This window comes from Halictus rubicundus, chromosome 5 (genome assembly GCF_050948215.1).
Source record: "Halictus rubicundus isolate RS-2024b chromosome 5, iyHalRubi1_principal, whole genome shotgun sequence".
Lineage (NCBI taxonomy): Eukaryota > Metazoa > Arthropoda > Insecta > Hymenoptera > Halictidae > Halictus > Halictus rubicundus.
The window spans coordinates 88,826-105,988 of NC_135153.1; the positions used below are offsets into that span (position 1 = coordinate 88,826).

General features: G+C 37.2%; 2 protein-coding genes across 3 annotated transcripts in view; one reads left to right on the forward strand and one right to left on the reverse strand.

The window, feature by feature from the left end:
• The window catches only part of LOC143354603 (uncharacterized), a 132,881-nt gene that overhangs the window by 72,042 nt on the left and 43,676 nt on the right, over nucleotides 1-17,163 (forward strand). The gene's annotated exons all lie outside the window — the stretch shown is intronic.
• The window catches only part of LOC143353937 (zwei Ig domain protein zig-8), a 67,462-nt gene that overhangs the window by 36,231 nt on the left and 14,068 nt on the right, over nucleotides 1-17,163 (reverse strand). For both annotated transcript variants that reach the window (XM_076787544.1, XM_076787543.1), the window contains exon 2: nucleotides 2,747-2,898. In XM_076787544.1, coding sequence (XP_076643659.1) covers nucleotides 2,747-2,898 — 152 coding nt within the window. The remainder of the gene's footprint in view (nucleotides 1-2,746; nucleotides 2,899-17,163) is intronic.

Sequence of the window (17,163 nt, forward strand, 5' to 3'; positions counted from 1 at the left end):
TCAGTAATAGAGCCTTTGACGCCTTTTTTCGCAACTACTTTAACAGAAAATAAATTCTGCCTTAATTTCGGTACGAACAATACATCATGCATCACTCCTTCGATCCATTCACCATTCACGTAAGTTTCAATCTCTTACACTTAATGGTACCTCGAATTCCTCGAACTCACAAAACAACTCTCGTTGGTACGTTGCTCCTGACGCGATCAGTCAAGAATCATTGTCCTGCTCCATGTTGCAGCTCCCCAAAAACGCCTGCCTTGCTGTTGATTGCGCCGTCCTTGATTCGAGTTGATGCCCTGCGTATTTGGCCTCCCTCTGAAGTTATCTCTTCCTTTAAAGCAATTTCTGCTTAGATGATTTCTTGAACCGCACGTAAAACAGCCAACACAATCTTGCTTCGTGTGCCCTTTTCTGCCACACCCATAGCAAACAATATCTGCATTTTTGTTCGCAGAATTATTTTCACTCGATTGAAATGGCTTCTTTTCAAATCTTGATTTAGTTAATAACGCGACCGTTTCTTCTTCAACAGATTGTTCTTCTGTCCTCATCTCTTCAGACATCAATCTCGCTGTTAGATTTTCAAGATTTTTCTTTGATTCTTCAACAGAATCCCACGCACTGTGAAAATGATTAAATTTTTTCAGCAATGTACATAAAATGCTTGTCACGAGCATTGAATCTGGCAGTTCACTACCCAAACTCTTCATCTTCGACGCCACCTGCTCGACTTTCGATACGTTCTGGGTAACGTTCTCACTTTGTTCCCACTTAAAATCGCAAAAAATGTTTTTGTACCAATGACAAATTTGCCTCCGACTTCATGTCCTACACAGCGTTCAGCTTCTTCCACATTTTCCTAGCAGTTGTGCAGCTTAACAGCAAATCCAATAGTTTCTTCTCCACTGTCGTAACAATTAACTTTCTTGCAGCCTTGTCTGCCTTCAAAAACGTCTTGAGTTTTGTTTCATAATTTGCTGAATTTGTCTCCGGACGGACTAGCCTGGCTTCACATACAATTTTCCTTATCCCTCAACTTCTCGATCTTCAGATGTGTAGATTCCATTTTTCCCGCACACACTCTGCACTTTAACAATTATCACTTTCTTTAATACCCTTTTCTTTCACTAGGCTATACTGGGCCCATAACCTGTTGAGGATATGATAGGAATGGTGTTGTTCTTATCATAAAGCACAGCGTTAGTGAATAAAGGAACTTTAATATAAAAAAAACTTAGAACGGTGAACTTATTACATATACCAGGTATGTCCTGCCTAAACTGACTCTTTTGTCGAACTGACTCTGGGCGGACGTGCAACTAACGTCTTCCCCACTCTCGCCTCGTGCCGATCGTCATTTTAACTTTCGATCGTCATTTCGACTTATAACGCACACTCCATTAGGCTTTTTCAACTTGTTACATTCTAACAGCCAAAGCGACGCCCCGACATTCCCGGATGTGAGTTTTACATACAATTTGACTACTTTATTTTAACAATTTTAATCAGAGAAACAAGATGAATACGATGATAACAATTTCATTAAAGAAAAACCGAAAATAAGGAATTTTGATTTTTACATTTAAAATGCTGAACTGGCACGAGTTATTTAATGTTTGCCTCAGTCCCTCATTCTCTTTCAATCGCTATCCTTCTCTACTTTCGGCACACTACAAAGAATGTAGCATCTCTACTAGAACTGTCGCTCGGCAGACTCGAAGATACGACAGTTACGGAGAGAATACTGTAACCAGACCATTTCAAAATAATGTTGTATAATGCTTCCGTTTTGTTTCTTACTGCATGTGACGCCCACAATCTCACAGTTTACCTAAAGATAGTTGCACTAAATTGACATATTATATTGTTTAAAGTCATAGCATAGTATTTAGAGAATCTATAACTTTCTTCTGCTAAATTGTTTTATCAAGGAAGGCAAGCAGCGTGTTAATATCGAGTTTGACAAGTTTTGATTTAAATGCTCCTTGATTATTACAAACATGGTAAAGCTAAGATGCAGGGAAATTGTATCATTAGATATGCAAAGTCCCATTGTTAATATCGTCTAGAAAAATTTTAATCGTCTAGAAAATATGATCAGAAGTTACACCAAACCACGTCAAGTCCCGTTTACTCATTAATTCTTCAACACTAATGTTTCATTTAACGTTAATTAATCTGCACGATATTTTCGAACTTCGACTACATTTTTATTGGCTATTTCGTAGCATTGTATTCATGAAAAACCTTGCGGAAATCGCGGAGTACTTAACCCATTACCCGACGCAATTCGAAAATACAAGAGAAAATTAAATTAACTGTATAATGATATTCATACTCACCAACTGGAACTATTTTTGCCATAACTGTTATTGTTTTTATTTAAATATAAAAATTAAAGCCCGTCCCATTTTTGGGACATTGGCGGAATGTACTATAGTATACTAAAAAAACAACATTAAAATTATATCTTCGTCTTATTCAGTGTCCCAAAAATGGGACATTGGCGGATAATGGGTTAAGGGGGCAGTCTCGTGTGAGCGGGCCAAAAAGTCGTTTTTTATTGTATTTTTTCAAAGTATAGAGCCTTAAAAATACTTTTCCAAAATTATTAAAAAATCACTGAAACAAGAATGTAAATTCCAGGATATGTAATTTAAGCATTCGCCATTATCTGCCACAGTAACCGTTGTTTCCGCAGGGTTACACGTAGAATAGAGTCGAGTGAAGATGGCGGACTTACTGATTTATTACCAAGCTGCCGCACTCTGCACGGCAAGTACGCATGCCTTCCCAACTGAGCCGTGACGTTCGTGGGGGTGTTTGAGTCGAAGTACGGCCCCGTGTAAATCCCGTCGAACCTCTTCACCAACGAATGAGACCTTGTGCTCACCCCTGAAAAAAATTCCATGAATTTTTAAACCTTCCAGCGCATACGAAACTTTGACATGCAGACTACCAAACACGCAGCGAGTACTTCAATTGTAAATATCACGCCGAAGGGTAATCGCGAATGCGTACAGTGTTACAGAACATTCAAATCCTTAAATCTACAAATTATGAATCATTTCTCGACGAAGCTTGTTATCTCGTTTTTCAAATTAAAATGACACCAAACACGATATAGTTACGACTATAATTATTCGAGAAACAGGCAAGTTTCGGACTTGACATTTACGGTGGAGGTTACACGAATTCCGAACTTGGCTTGTTGCACTAGTAACTCTAATCGTAAGTATACCGTGTTTTGATGTCATTTTAAGCAGAAAAACGAGACGAATACGATGGTAAAAGTTTCATTTCCGAAAAACCAAAAATAATAAATTTTGATTTTAGAATTTAAAAGGCTGAGCTGACGCGAGTCCTCTTTCTTTTCCAATCTCTGCTCTTCTCTGCGTTCGGCACGCTACAAAGAATTTTATACCTCTTCTAGAAGATACGACAGTTACGGAGAGAATAGTGTGCTGTCTTGTTGTCGCCGAGCGTGGCTGTATTTACCGGACGCCGCCACAGAAAAAATCATAGATCGTTTCATGCTTCTTCAAACCGATTGAAATTTTCTGTTAGGTCATGAAATGGGATTCAATATATGTAGAACCTTTAAAAATAATATTTATATTGAAAAATATTATAGAAATTATAGAAACAAATGTAAAAATAAATAAAAAATATAATATTAAATAAGTATAACAATAATGTCTAAATATAACAATATAAAAATAATTCTTCGCTAATATCGCTGTCGCTATCAATTAACTTACTTATGGTATTAGACGGAAGTTCTTGTTAAAAGTGGATCTAGCACACCTTTCGGTAGCGAATTTGTATTTTTTTGCGGTATCACCTTATAATAATTTATGATGGGATCAGAAGTAATTAACAGCACTGCTGTTAAGTCGTAGTTTGTAGATACACGCGAATTCTTCCTTGTGGGACCGATCCTAAACCTTCTTATGTCTTTGTTGCGAGCTTCTTGAGCCTCTTCAGACATCATGGCAATTGGCAATAGGCATGATTTCCTTATTTCTACACTATGAAATAATAATTTGTGCACTCTGTAACGGGCAGATAACACCAAGGATATAAATTTAAATATAAATCTTTCGTTTCGCGAACAAATTTCTCGAAATTTAGAAAATTAATGTTGAGACCTGAAGAAAGAGCAGATAAGATATGAAAAAATCGTTCACGAAGTTCCTTATTAATGCATGTTATTTTCGAAGTTTTTGTAAAGTTTTTGAAGAAACGTCTAGCCGTGTTACCATCATTCGTGGAGTCACTTCCTCCTGCTTTCCTAAAATGCCCATTCGGTCCACCGTACGGTGTTACAAAAATTTAAAAAAATTGTGACAGGCAGGTTAGGTAGATATTTGCAGCTGATTTTTGTCAGAATCCCTTCTGTATAGTTTGAACTTAATGCAATAAAAATTTCAAGATGGGATCTTTTGAGACTTTCTAGTTCTGCTCCATTAAAGTCAACTAACCGGCATAGAAAACTGGCACTTAAAAAATCTCTAAAAATTATTGTAAAGGACTTTATTAACGAACTTTGTGAACATTAATGTAAATATTTACTTATGTTAATATAGAATATCGTGCATAGAAGCTTAAAGATTCATATTTATTGCTCTGACATAATTTTCTTTAGAACAGATATAAACGTACGATTTCGCCGTATTACTGTTCGGAGTTTTTACGTACTGATTTCAATACTTATATCGTTATTAAATGAAATATTATGGGTATAATTAGGCTCACACGGGAACATATTCAGATGCGAAAATCCGATTTTGATGAAACTTATGGGAGCTTATAGTTCTTTGAAAAATATTTGACACGTGTTTTTTTTTATCGGCAGACATCCACTTTGAAGGGGTGAAAACAGCCCTCAAAGTTGGGGGTCAAAACCATATTTTTTGAGATATCTCGGAAACCAGAGGTCGAAAAAATTTGAATTTTTTTTTAAATTGTGTGTTTTTCAATGGGAAATGTAGTCGCGCAAGAAAATTTTAACAAAAGTTTTTTGTTTAAACAATATATTAAAATTTGGATTTTTTTTTGCAGTTTCTCTTATTTATTGTTAGTTCATTTTAATGTAAACTTGGGTGTGTGATCTTTGATCCAAAATAGGGGATACATGTTTCAGGATTTTCTTTTTTTTTTGCCATTTAACAATAATTATGCATAGTGGAAGATAGTCTTGCACCTGGCGTGCGTAGGAAGGAATTCTGGCTTGTTTCATCGAAATATAAGCACTTAGTATAAACGTGTATAGTATTTTAAACAATACCACTGGGTTATATGTCGTTTATTGTTTTACTAGTAGCTAAAGGCGGTGGCGCAGGTAGCAGCGGGAAATACTTCAGTCAACCACGTTCTAAATAATTCTTTCGTTAGTTTACCCGATGTGGAAGCTTCAATATGGACATTAGGTGCCGTGAACACACTTCTTCGTACACGAGGTCCTAACTGCCCTTTGACTCCTTTCAAAACAATATACAATGGCGATAGCAACTGTCCATCAGCTGAAATTGTGGGCTGGATAGTGTAGCTGTGAGTTGTTGACGATATGGATTGGGCAAGAGCACCCGTTTATTTTTCACCTTTGTGTGAAAGTGTTCGACCAGAGTGCAATTCCAACTGGAACCCACTTTGATCACTATTGAAAATATTGCTTGCGCCATAATTTTCAAAATACCCTTTCACATAACACACAAAATCTTCTGCTGCTGCGGTCAAATCTGTTAAATGGTTACTATGATGGCGGGTAACGAGTAAATATATTGATAAATATTCGATCATTGCCCACCGTCTCAAATTTATGTGGTGTACCAAAATTTTATTATTTCTTACTACAATAAATTTTTCAAGTGTAGTATGTGCAATTGCTTTAAGTTTATCGTAACGACATCTGCCTTTATTAATTTGTTCTTCCCATCTGTATAAATCTGATTGTCTCTTCAATTTCTTGTATTGGTTTGGTTTTTTACAGTTTGGAAGTTTAGTGTTCTTTTTCTTCCACCCTTCAATTATCTACAGCTTTCTTCTTATATTCTAAATCAATGTCTACATATTCCATTTCTTCTGGACTCTCGTCCGGAGAACTTGAAGACGACGGTTTCGATGTTGACGCTGATTCCAAATCTTCTTCGTCTTCGGGAACATTAAATGAAGTCGGTTCGTCTGTTAGGTCATCGAATATTAATTGTTGTTGCGTTTCGAAATTGATGTACCCTGCTTCTCTGTACCTATCAATCAGATCTATAATAATGTGTGGCAGTTCAATTTCCTTTCCATTCGTGGGTGTTCCCTCGTTATTATTACTGTTATATGTTTCCATCAAAATGTTTATAACGTTCGTCGGATTGACCTTCATGTTTATAAAAACGAATCTAACAAGAAAAATAAACAATCAGCAAAAGTAAAATTAATATAATTATCGGATGTTTTTTTGATTATCGCCAGAAATTATTTGTTTTATGTGGCACTGTTTTAAAAATCCGAAAGAAGTAGCCTTAACTTCTTAATATGCACGTTGCTTTACAAACTGTAATGCAGAAAGACTAATAGCACACGTAGCAAAGTGCCCATATTTATACATTCTTAAGACACCTTACGTTTCCCTCTCTCTCACCCTAACAACCAATAGAAATGTTTGAAAATATTCGTGTTCTTCTGAAATGCTATATATAACCGAGGTAAAACTGATGTGAGGCATTTGCCACCAGCTCTTTTCAGAGCTACCATAAACGACGAGGGAAACTCCAGCTTCGAGGATTCACAGTTTAAAAAGGCTGCAGGTATATTTTGACCGAAGGCCCAACGACTGCAGAAATTCACAGGCTAATTGGATATAAAAGTCGGTACCCTTACTCCGCCGCGGTCATTAGCACCGCGTCACGCTGCTACCTGCGCCACCTTCTTTAGCTACTAATAAAACAATAAACGACACATAACCCAGTGGTATTGTTTAAAATACTATACACGTTTATACTAAATGCTTATATTTCGATGAAACAAGCCAGAATTCCTTCCTACGCACGCCAGGTGAAAGACTATCTTCTATTATGCATAATTATTGTTAAATGGCAAAAAAAAAGAAAATCCTGAAACATGTATCCCCTATTTTGGATCAAAGATCACACACCCAAGTTTACATTAAAATGAACTAACAATAAATAAGAGAAACTGCAAAAAAAATCAAAATTTTAATATATTGTTTAAACAAAAAACTTTTGTTAAAATTTTCTTGCGCGACTACATTTCCCATTGAAAAACACACAATTTAAAAAAAATTCAAATTTTTTCGACCTCTGGTTTCCGAGATATCTCAAAAAATATGGTTTCGACCCCCAACTTTGAGGGCTGTTTTCACCCCTTCAAAGTGGATGTCTGCCGATAAAAAAAAACACGTGTCAAATATTTTTCAAAGAACTATAAGCTCCCATAAGTTTCATCAAAATCGGATTTTCGCATCTGAATATGTTCCCTTGTCAGTAAACATTCCGAGAGAAGAATATATGAATGTTATATCTATTTTCTGACATGACTTTTTTCCACCTAAAATGGCCAATCGCGACACTGTGGCCGCGTCGCATCGCCTGCAGTGAAATTGAAGTGTCCTCGATAAAAGTGAAAATCAATTAGCATTGTTTACACGTCACAGCATCGAAACAATTCCGCGGGGTAAATTCGAAATCACGGGTAGGTCAGCCGCGCGCCCTCTGTTCGCCGACGCGACGCAGCGTAGCATGGTGGCAGCCGCATAATATGTATTATTGTCGCGCGAATTCCCGGAAAGGTGTAGCGACACGATGCATTTTCAGCGGCCGGTGCGCGAGCACGGAACGTTTACGAGTCCTCGAGTCCCCGGGCAAACTTCAGCTTTAACCCCGAACGTCGCCCACCACATCTAAGATGGTTGCATTAACGTGGGTTCCGTGATCACGCCGTATTGTAATACCGACTGAATTTACATTGTACCGGATCTCGGGCTCTGCGCTGCGCCCTGGCCATGATGGAATAATAAAAGGATCACAGGAGTATAGTGTATTTCGGATTCGTGACGTCCATGCACTCGCGGCTTCTTCCTCCGCTGCCATCCCCACTCCCCCGGCGTTCCTTTGCTCGACGCTTCTTGCCTTTCTGAATAAATTCTATCAGAGCTTCTGCCAAGCCATCGTGCCTTGGGGAAATGGATACTAATCCCGGGATTCCGATTCGGGGGATCCGAAGATGGATCAGCATTCGGCCCGAAAAGCAACGTGGGCTTCGTTCCAACGACCTTGAGGGCCCACATCCGGTCTGATGGCCGATGGGAATAAAGGAGCCACCGTATTTGTTCGCACATCATATTTCTCGTACGTGATATCATATCATACGCGTCCTGATGCACACCCCGATCATCCCCTCACCCCCACCCTCCCCCTTTCCATTACTTGGGAATTTTCCTCGGAGGATCAATTTGTCTTCGAGTGTATTATAGATATGGTAGTCCCCTGTATAACAGGATCAGAAAACTGTTTAAAAAGACTGCGCCCAGGTCAGTGATCGAAATAAACCGAGAATTAACTGCTTGCTTTTATAAATAAAAATCGCATCGAGTTAACTTTAAATGTATGTTAAATTTACACTGACATTTTCTCGCAGTAGTTCAGTTTTCATGGCTAGTTTATACGTATTCGATTAACCGATCTAGACTGTGTTCGGTTTCAGTTTTTATCGCTTTAATATACGGTGATCAAATTGTTATCGCCTCAGCACGAAAACTATAATTTCTTGTCCACGTGACGAATAATATTACCCGCGGCGTTGCTAAATGTATATTCGCATTTTACGAGCATCGATATTCCATAAAAGAATAATCTCAGCGTTTAATATTGCAAGCTTTACATTTAATAGTTTGTTATTTCAATACAGAATCGTGAATCTATGTAAGCGGCTGCACCAATTCGATCGAGAAAATATCTGATTGTTTATTTGTTTATTTACGAAGTTACGGTAACAGAAAAGATCAGGCACCATTAATAGTTTAATTTCGTCAGATTCAGTTTATTAGCTGTATTTTATTTTTTCGTCAATTTTACACTAGCGCAAAATACTAACAAAAAAGCCGATTCAATACCACGTCTAAATTATTAACATAGTAACAGAACAAAAATATTACTCTGGCTCGAGTAAATGTAAAATCATGTGTTTCTTAAAAATGGCAAAAATGATTTCATTAGTTCTATTTTGCTGCTCACTGTGTATCCATTTATTTTTAGTATTACATTATCTGTATTTCCAGTGTTTTATTAATTTTTACATATCGACAAATCGTACAGTATTGTAATACGGAACATGATGGAAATATTGGTTATTGAATCGAAATTTATAAAATACAATCAATGAGGCTCTCACAACTGAGTTTACAAGCTTTATGTAATTATTGGAGTATTGATTTTCTGAACATTAATGGAAGCTGTCACTGACCAGTAATAATATTTGTACGAAACTTCAGTGAAGAGGTTTTATCTCAATTTTGTACCATTAAAGTTTATGCAAAATGAAAATGTTGAATCTGGTCGACTGGTTTTTAAAAACAACAACTTTCAATAGTTCAATAGCAGTAAAAGACTTTAAGAGTATTGATATATACTTATTTGACATAAGTCAAAAGAAGGAAATTTTACAGGAGAGCCATTCGAAAATAACCTAAAATAGCCAATTTTTAAAATTGTATATAACCAACTTAGAAATGCAAAACTGTTTGTTGTTATTTAGATTCTGGGTTAATTGTCCAGTACTTATAAATTACACCACAATTTATATATTTATTATTATAATTTTTTTTAGAAATATATTTTCAGTTACCTCACTTTTGTTACGAATGAACGATATTATTTTCACTACATTAAAATTATTAGTGAAAAATGTGTCTTGCACATAGTGTTCACGAACAAATAATTTAAATATATAATTCCATTACTGTTTCCATTAGGATTGAATAAAAAATCATTAATGTATATTTATAAATCATCTGTAAACATCTACATTAATCGGACCTAACGCTTTTGATGTACGAAAAGTTTCAATAATACAATTTCATTATTATTGCAGAAACGCATTACATGTCGTCATAGAAAGGATTCCTAGAAGTTTTTAACTATAAGATGTCGCACAGCTGCACAGTGGCTACCAAATTCGAGAATTACAAGTTGTTGTGTCTTCCTTACCATCAAACTAATTACAATTTTAAAAGTTACAGTTACGGAGTATTGCAAAAACGAGGTCAGGGAACTTGGAGAACATTCTTGCGTCTAATTGAAATACTTATCGACTCCGTTTACGGTAACTCGAAGTTCTCCTTACTTGTTAAAACTATGTATCGTTTAAAATTGTTTACAAGTTTCCTGTGAAACAAGCTCTTCGGAAGAAAATTTCAAGATGTGTTGTTACTCGCTTCCTCGTGTAATTAATTTGTGACCATAAATAAAATCAGTATACCATTAGATAAATTACAATCTTTTAGATACCGAAATTACCGAGTGCAAAAGTTCTTCATAAAATATAAATATAAATATAAATATAAATATAAATATAAATATAAATATAAATATAAATATAAATACAAATACAAATACAAATACAAAAACAAGTACAAGTACAAGTACAAATACAAATACAAATATAAATATAAATATAAAATATAAGAAACATAAAATATAAAAAGTTATAAATCACAAAGACAACGTATCGAGTATTTAAGCACCATAAGAATTATTTTTTGGGAGTTTTTTCAGAGTTATTATTAGTCATTTTAAAAACTTCTTTTGATTGTTCTTCATTCAAAATGGTTGAAACAGTCCAAACATCGAATTGCTGTAAATTCGCATAAACACATAATTTCGTTCTGTGTAAAATACTATAGTTATCTGACATTAGACTGTTATATGATCGTTCTATAGCCATTCCTTATTTCTACAATTATTTCTATAGTTCAACCATCACTTGACTGTGTTTTATACAACACTTTACTGATGCCACCAAACGATCTATCCTCAGAACTAGCGTATAAATTATTTTTAACAAGCTCTCTCACATACAGCATTTTCACTTCACTTCCGGCAATTATTCTTATAGGTTTAACCAGCAACGTTACACTGTTCAAACTGATGCAATAATATTTCAGCATATTCAGCTCTGTTGGCGTATGCAACTTTCACAGCAACCATTTGCATTGTTAAAGTATTGTTACGCCAGTTTGCATAAACCAATTAAAACGCTCGAAACGGTCAGGGTGGTTATCGCGTTTGCCAGTTATCTAAATATAAAAACAAACACCATATTATGGTGTAAATTTCTGAAAAGCTTTTTAATTACCAATTAGGAAAGTAAGTTAGGGAAATATAATTTTTGGCTAGCTTATCAACGCAAACTAATTGGATGACTGGTGGCTGTGCTTGCACCTGTTAGTTTGAGCATACTCGAACGCATATTTTTTCACACTTATCGTGTAGGACAGGGCATGATTGGGGCCCCTCAAACGCTTGCTTCCCCTACCAACCTCGCTTTCCCCCACCTTGTACCTTCGCAGCTACTTGCAAGACGCGATGCGCGTCCTATCTTCATGGTAACGGCGCACAGTGGTCTAAAACGCGAAATTTAGTGACACTTTGGTATAACTTCTAAATTATTAAAGATATCGAAGTGATGTTTGGGGTGTAGAATATTAACAAGTAATCTTTTTTACTGATGCATAATATACCATACTTTTTCTTTATTTAATAGCTTTTTATACTATTTTTTTAATACAATATATTTACAAATTTAACGACTTTTAGAAACACATTCAGCTTAGTAAATATATTATTCCTCTAAATTTTTGAAAAATCGCTTTTTAAATAAAATTTGGTTTAGTGCCTAAAGTGTTTTTTAGTCGTCAAAGAGTCCCGACAAAGAACCCGAGAACCTATGCACATAGCCGCACGGACGCGGGCGATTTTAAACAATAATAACACGTGACATTGGACGAGATTGGAAATAATTCTTGTACGATTATATAGAAGGAAGTGTGGTGAACATATTCCATTTTGTAAAATTCCATGATCTCTTTTGTCTTAGAAAATATACTGAACTAATGGACAAAGTATACTGAGGTATTCGAGAACCTATGCGCATAGCCGCACGGACGCGGGCGACTTTAAACAATAATAACACGTGATATGGGATGAGATGGGATATTTCTTGCGAAGTCTTAAGAATTTTGAAAATTTTCTGCATTGCATTTGGCATAACATGTTTAATACAGTAATTTTACAGTAAGAATAGTAATTTTTAATCGACAATGGTAATTTACAGCTTAAAGAGAAACCTTTCATTAAAAAAAAAAAAAAATTGGAAGGAAAATATTAAAAAGGATCGTCGATGGTTTTTACCATGAGAAAGGCTATCTTCGAAACTTTCAACTTTAACCGTTTATTACAGTAATGGTATTTATTAAATTTTATTAATGTTTTCATTTTCAAGGTTGATGGATATTTAGAAAGCAATAAGCATTCAACATAAGTCAATATGAGACAGTTGATTTTTTGGCAAAATGTCACAAAATTTCGCGTTTCAGACCACTTTGCGGCGCTTACTGGAAGGGGACAATGGGCGCTATGGTGGGAACGGTTTTGCCTCGATCGGAGTCGCCAGATCAAGACTTGCCTCCCCACTGTACCGTTGCCCTTCCACAACGCTATTCCCCCACGCCGTGGCTCGGTCAGAACGCGCGTTCCGTCACATGACTGATCCGGTATTCCCAGAGAGGGGGTAACTGATTTCTCTCAACTCGGCTCGATTCCCCTGATCCGGCGACTCTGCTGGCGTACTCTCATAGTCTGAGAATCTAGCATAATCTCTCATAATCTGGCGACTCTCACTGCGATTTCGCGATTTCGACACACTGTGCACCGTGACGGCGATAGCTGACGCGCAAAACAAGCTACCGATAAGTGGCGCAAAAATCGACAGAACTATCGTCCTCGGCCGGTGTGTTTTCGCGATTCTTCCGTGACGCCGATCCCGTTTTGTGTTATGTACGTGTCCCTAGGCGATAAGGGGGAACATTGCATTACTGGCAGCTTACGATTCAATGCTGCGCCAGGGAATCGTTGCTCGGTCGACACGCAACAAATACGAGGAAGCGTTTATCGGGGAAACGTTCGTTTGTTCGGCCGGATGCGAATATCGAACGATATCTCGCGCGGAGGACGCACGAATTCGTGTTCCCCGTTGTCGACGACGGGAATCGCAGGGAAGGGCGCCCTCCCCCCTCTCCTCCGCCCCTTTCCCCGATTTATCGCCGATGCTTCGAGAGTTCGTGAGTTTATACGAGACGCCGGGAATACGGGATACAAGGACGGGCGGCGAAGAAGAAGAGCTCGATAAAATAGCTATACGGGGAAAGTTTTTTGCGCTATCGTTCGCAACTCGTCGTGCGCGTTATTTAACTTCGCTGCCGCGGCGCATCCCATCCCGCTTCATCCTCGAGCGCCGTTCTTTCGCCGAACGACTTTCAATCCACTTCGTAAACCGCGGGATTCAGCGGTTCTTTTCACCGGGGCCCCTTAGATAATCGCGTCGGAGTCCTCATTTGTTAGGAATTATCGAATCTCATCGATTCGCTCAGTTACCCGTAACTTCGCCAGCGAAAATTGCTAATCACAACGGCGCCCGTCTCGGCGATCGCCTTTCCTGCTCGGTCAGTTGTCGCACCTTATCTATCGCCATCTTCTGCGAAATATCACTTTTGGATCTAACAAGATGGCTGTACATCGTACTCGCTCCGAGGATTACTTTAACATTGATTTGCGGAAGGTCGTTGTGTATGAAATGCAAATGTTACGATGTGTTGTAATCAAGAAATATTATTATAACCTACAGGTTCATTATACAGGACGGTCTAGCACGTATTAGCACATCTCTGCTGTTTTTGAGAATATGAAAAAAGTTTATGAACCAAAGTTGTTCAGTGTAAACAGGACTACAATGTTGGACTAACAGTTTTTTTTCTAGGTGAAAGGGTTTCGGAGATTCTAAGGTCACCATCATGTTTCTAAATGGAAACATATCATGGAGTCATTCTCTAAAAAAAGTATTAACATATGGAAGTCGAAAAGTTAATAATTGAAGAGATATCTCAATTTTGTTGAATTCTGTGAATCTTATTTATCATATTTTCGAGTTTATCGATCTACTCGAAATAAAATCTACAGAATTCAACAATATTAATGTTTAAGTATCTCTTAAATTATTATTCACATTATCATTGTACGTTCAAATGAAGATAGCTAAGGAAATTAATGAATACAGTCGAGTTATCATTAATTTAAGAATTTGTTGGCAATTAATTAGCTCAAGTTCATCTTGGAACTTGCATAGAGCAGCTCCATGAAGTTGAAGAGTTTTATTTTTGTGGAAAAAATGTGCAGAATGTTTATACATTTTGTGGGTTTTGGATTACGTCTTTTTTCTTTAGTAATTATTTATTACTGCTATTTCCAGTAACATATCTTTAAGTTTTAAGGAATACCACATTATAATACAACAGTTGTATTTTAGAGTTCTATTTAATCTTTCTCTTGCAAAATGCAAAAGTTACAAAAACACGTCACAGTTTGTATCGTATAACAAACGCGCTAGTCACGGTTTATGCGAAAATCGGAAGAATTATACAAACAGTTGTACCCTCTAAACAACAGCGTGCGGCTGCTCCATAATTCGAGTACGTCATAAAAGTTTGCTTTTTCGTTTAATCGCATTTACAATTACTTCTAAACCAACTCCATAAAGGCCGGCTAGGTTAAATTACGCCTTCGCTCCGTGACACAATCCCGCGTTTATTTTCCACTTTAAATTACTGTTCCTTTTGTTACCGTTTCATGCCCGTTTTTCGTACGATTTTAGCAGGGCGCAACAAAGACGCCGCTACTTAATTAACTAACCGATAATGGAAGCGAGCGACGACGACGACGGCTCTCGTTCAGCGACCGAAACAACTGTTCCTTCGGATGCGCATTTCCCTCGCGGAGAAATATAATGACAGTCATCACGGCGAACGCGGACAAAAACAGTGCCATGACGTCATTGCGGAGGGGCCGCGCTAAGGCAGCGCAAAGGGGAATGCATTAACGGTATTGCTGTATTATTCGACAAATTTTTAAAAGACGAAACGAAAGAACGCCGAAGGAAAGTGATCTCGTGCCGCCACACAATGCGGACAAACGGCCTGTCTTTCGGCACTTCTCGTAGTTTGGTTATTGATGAATATGTAGAGGAAATTTTTTACAGACAATTATATTTACCAATATAGTTAATAATTTTAACAAAAAATATAACAATTTTTAGAAAAAAAATTTATTATTAAAAATTGTAAGCACGACGAAGATGTTGGAATACGATTTCATAAACACGTTTATTTCACACAGAAAGACAAGGACTAGAGGCTACCCTCGTGCGCGCTACGACAACCTTCATTCCTTCTCCGCTCTACACTTTTAAAGGTTTTTGCAATGTAGGCGGTTACATTCCGAAAACCAATCACGGGTGTCTTAATTCTAATGTACGCCCTCCAAAAGGCGACAGGGTGAGGGAAACCGACCAGTTTATTAGGGTACCCTCGCCCCGAATCCTCGTCGCCTACCTAGGGCCCTTAACGGTACACATTTGGTCCGCAGATGTCTTACGGTACGTCAACGGCTATTGAGACCTTTAGCTAAAATATGAAGTCTCTATTAAATCATCATAACACATAAAGTTCCGCTAAATCTCAAAAATAGCCTGAAGTCACGTCCGCACCGTAATCATAAACTGCGCCCTTGGCCGGCCTATGGTTGCGGTCCGCATGGGCCGCGGTCGCTCGAATTCCTTACAAAATTTATAAATTTATTATTATAAACTAACAAGTTTAGAACAAAATTAATAATAAATGAACCATATGTAAAATTAACAATAATAAACTTAAACAAATTGTAATACTAGTAAATAAAATTAATAAACTTAACAAAACGCTATTCGCTATCCGAGTCATTCTTTGATTGCGATCCAAAATCATTGACCCTCGTGATATTGCTCGTTTCTTATGAAGAACTGATCAATTTCAGTAAAATTGCAATACTTGCTTTTTGTTGTAGTTTCTCGATGTGGTGAAATAAGCGGATCGGATGTGAGTAAAAGATAATTGAATAAGTCGGTGTTCGTGTCCTGTCTATTGATTTTTCGTGTATGATTCAGGCGATATCTTCTAAAGCCTCCTCAGACAGAAGTCCCATTGGGACATCAAAATGATTAATGATGTCACACCCATGAATTAAAACTTTATGCACGGTTATAGGCATGTAGTAAAATGTTACGAGCCATGTTTATGTTAATTTGTGATTTGTTTACGTTAAACTTAAATTGCGGCGAAAGCATCTCGAAGTATCTCATGATTTTTTGCACAAGGTTAGATCAATATTACACCTTGCCAAAACGATTAGTTCCAGACCAAAATCTATTAAAGTATTTGTTGTATGCTTCCATAAATAAAAAATGGGCAGAAAACAGAGATTTTCGATTAGCCCATATTACTTAATCATAACAACTTTTTACAAAAATTTTTTTGCCAAAAAAGCGTTGTACCTGTGGCAATCTCTCCACAAATTTTCAAACAAATTCGTTGGATAGTTGCGTTTTTACAGATTTTTTGCCGCTTTTTGGCCATTTGGCACCACTGTGCGTCGTACAGTCGTGTACCGAGGCGGCAAAAAATCGATTTTATAAATTTTCGAGTTTCATAAAAAGCACGATTATAAGAAAGCCTATTCATTGGCTTCCGGTAGATAAAGCGATAGGAAGTGGAGTGCATTCAGTAGTTAGCAGTGTGGCGGTAAGTGTGACCTACACGATAAGTGTAGCAATCTTCAACACGATAAGTGTGAAAAGAATACCCCTACTACTGCGGGGTATAACCCCCGAGGGGCCATCGAAGCTCGACCGCCCGATACGAGTTAGGTACAGTGACTCCCACTAATATTCGGACGCTGTTAAAAATCGCTTAACTTTGTCAATATTGGACTATACTACTTGAATTTTTTTGAGAAGTTGAAACAATTGGTTCGCTACATAACGTGAAAAAATGTTTGATTAAAATTG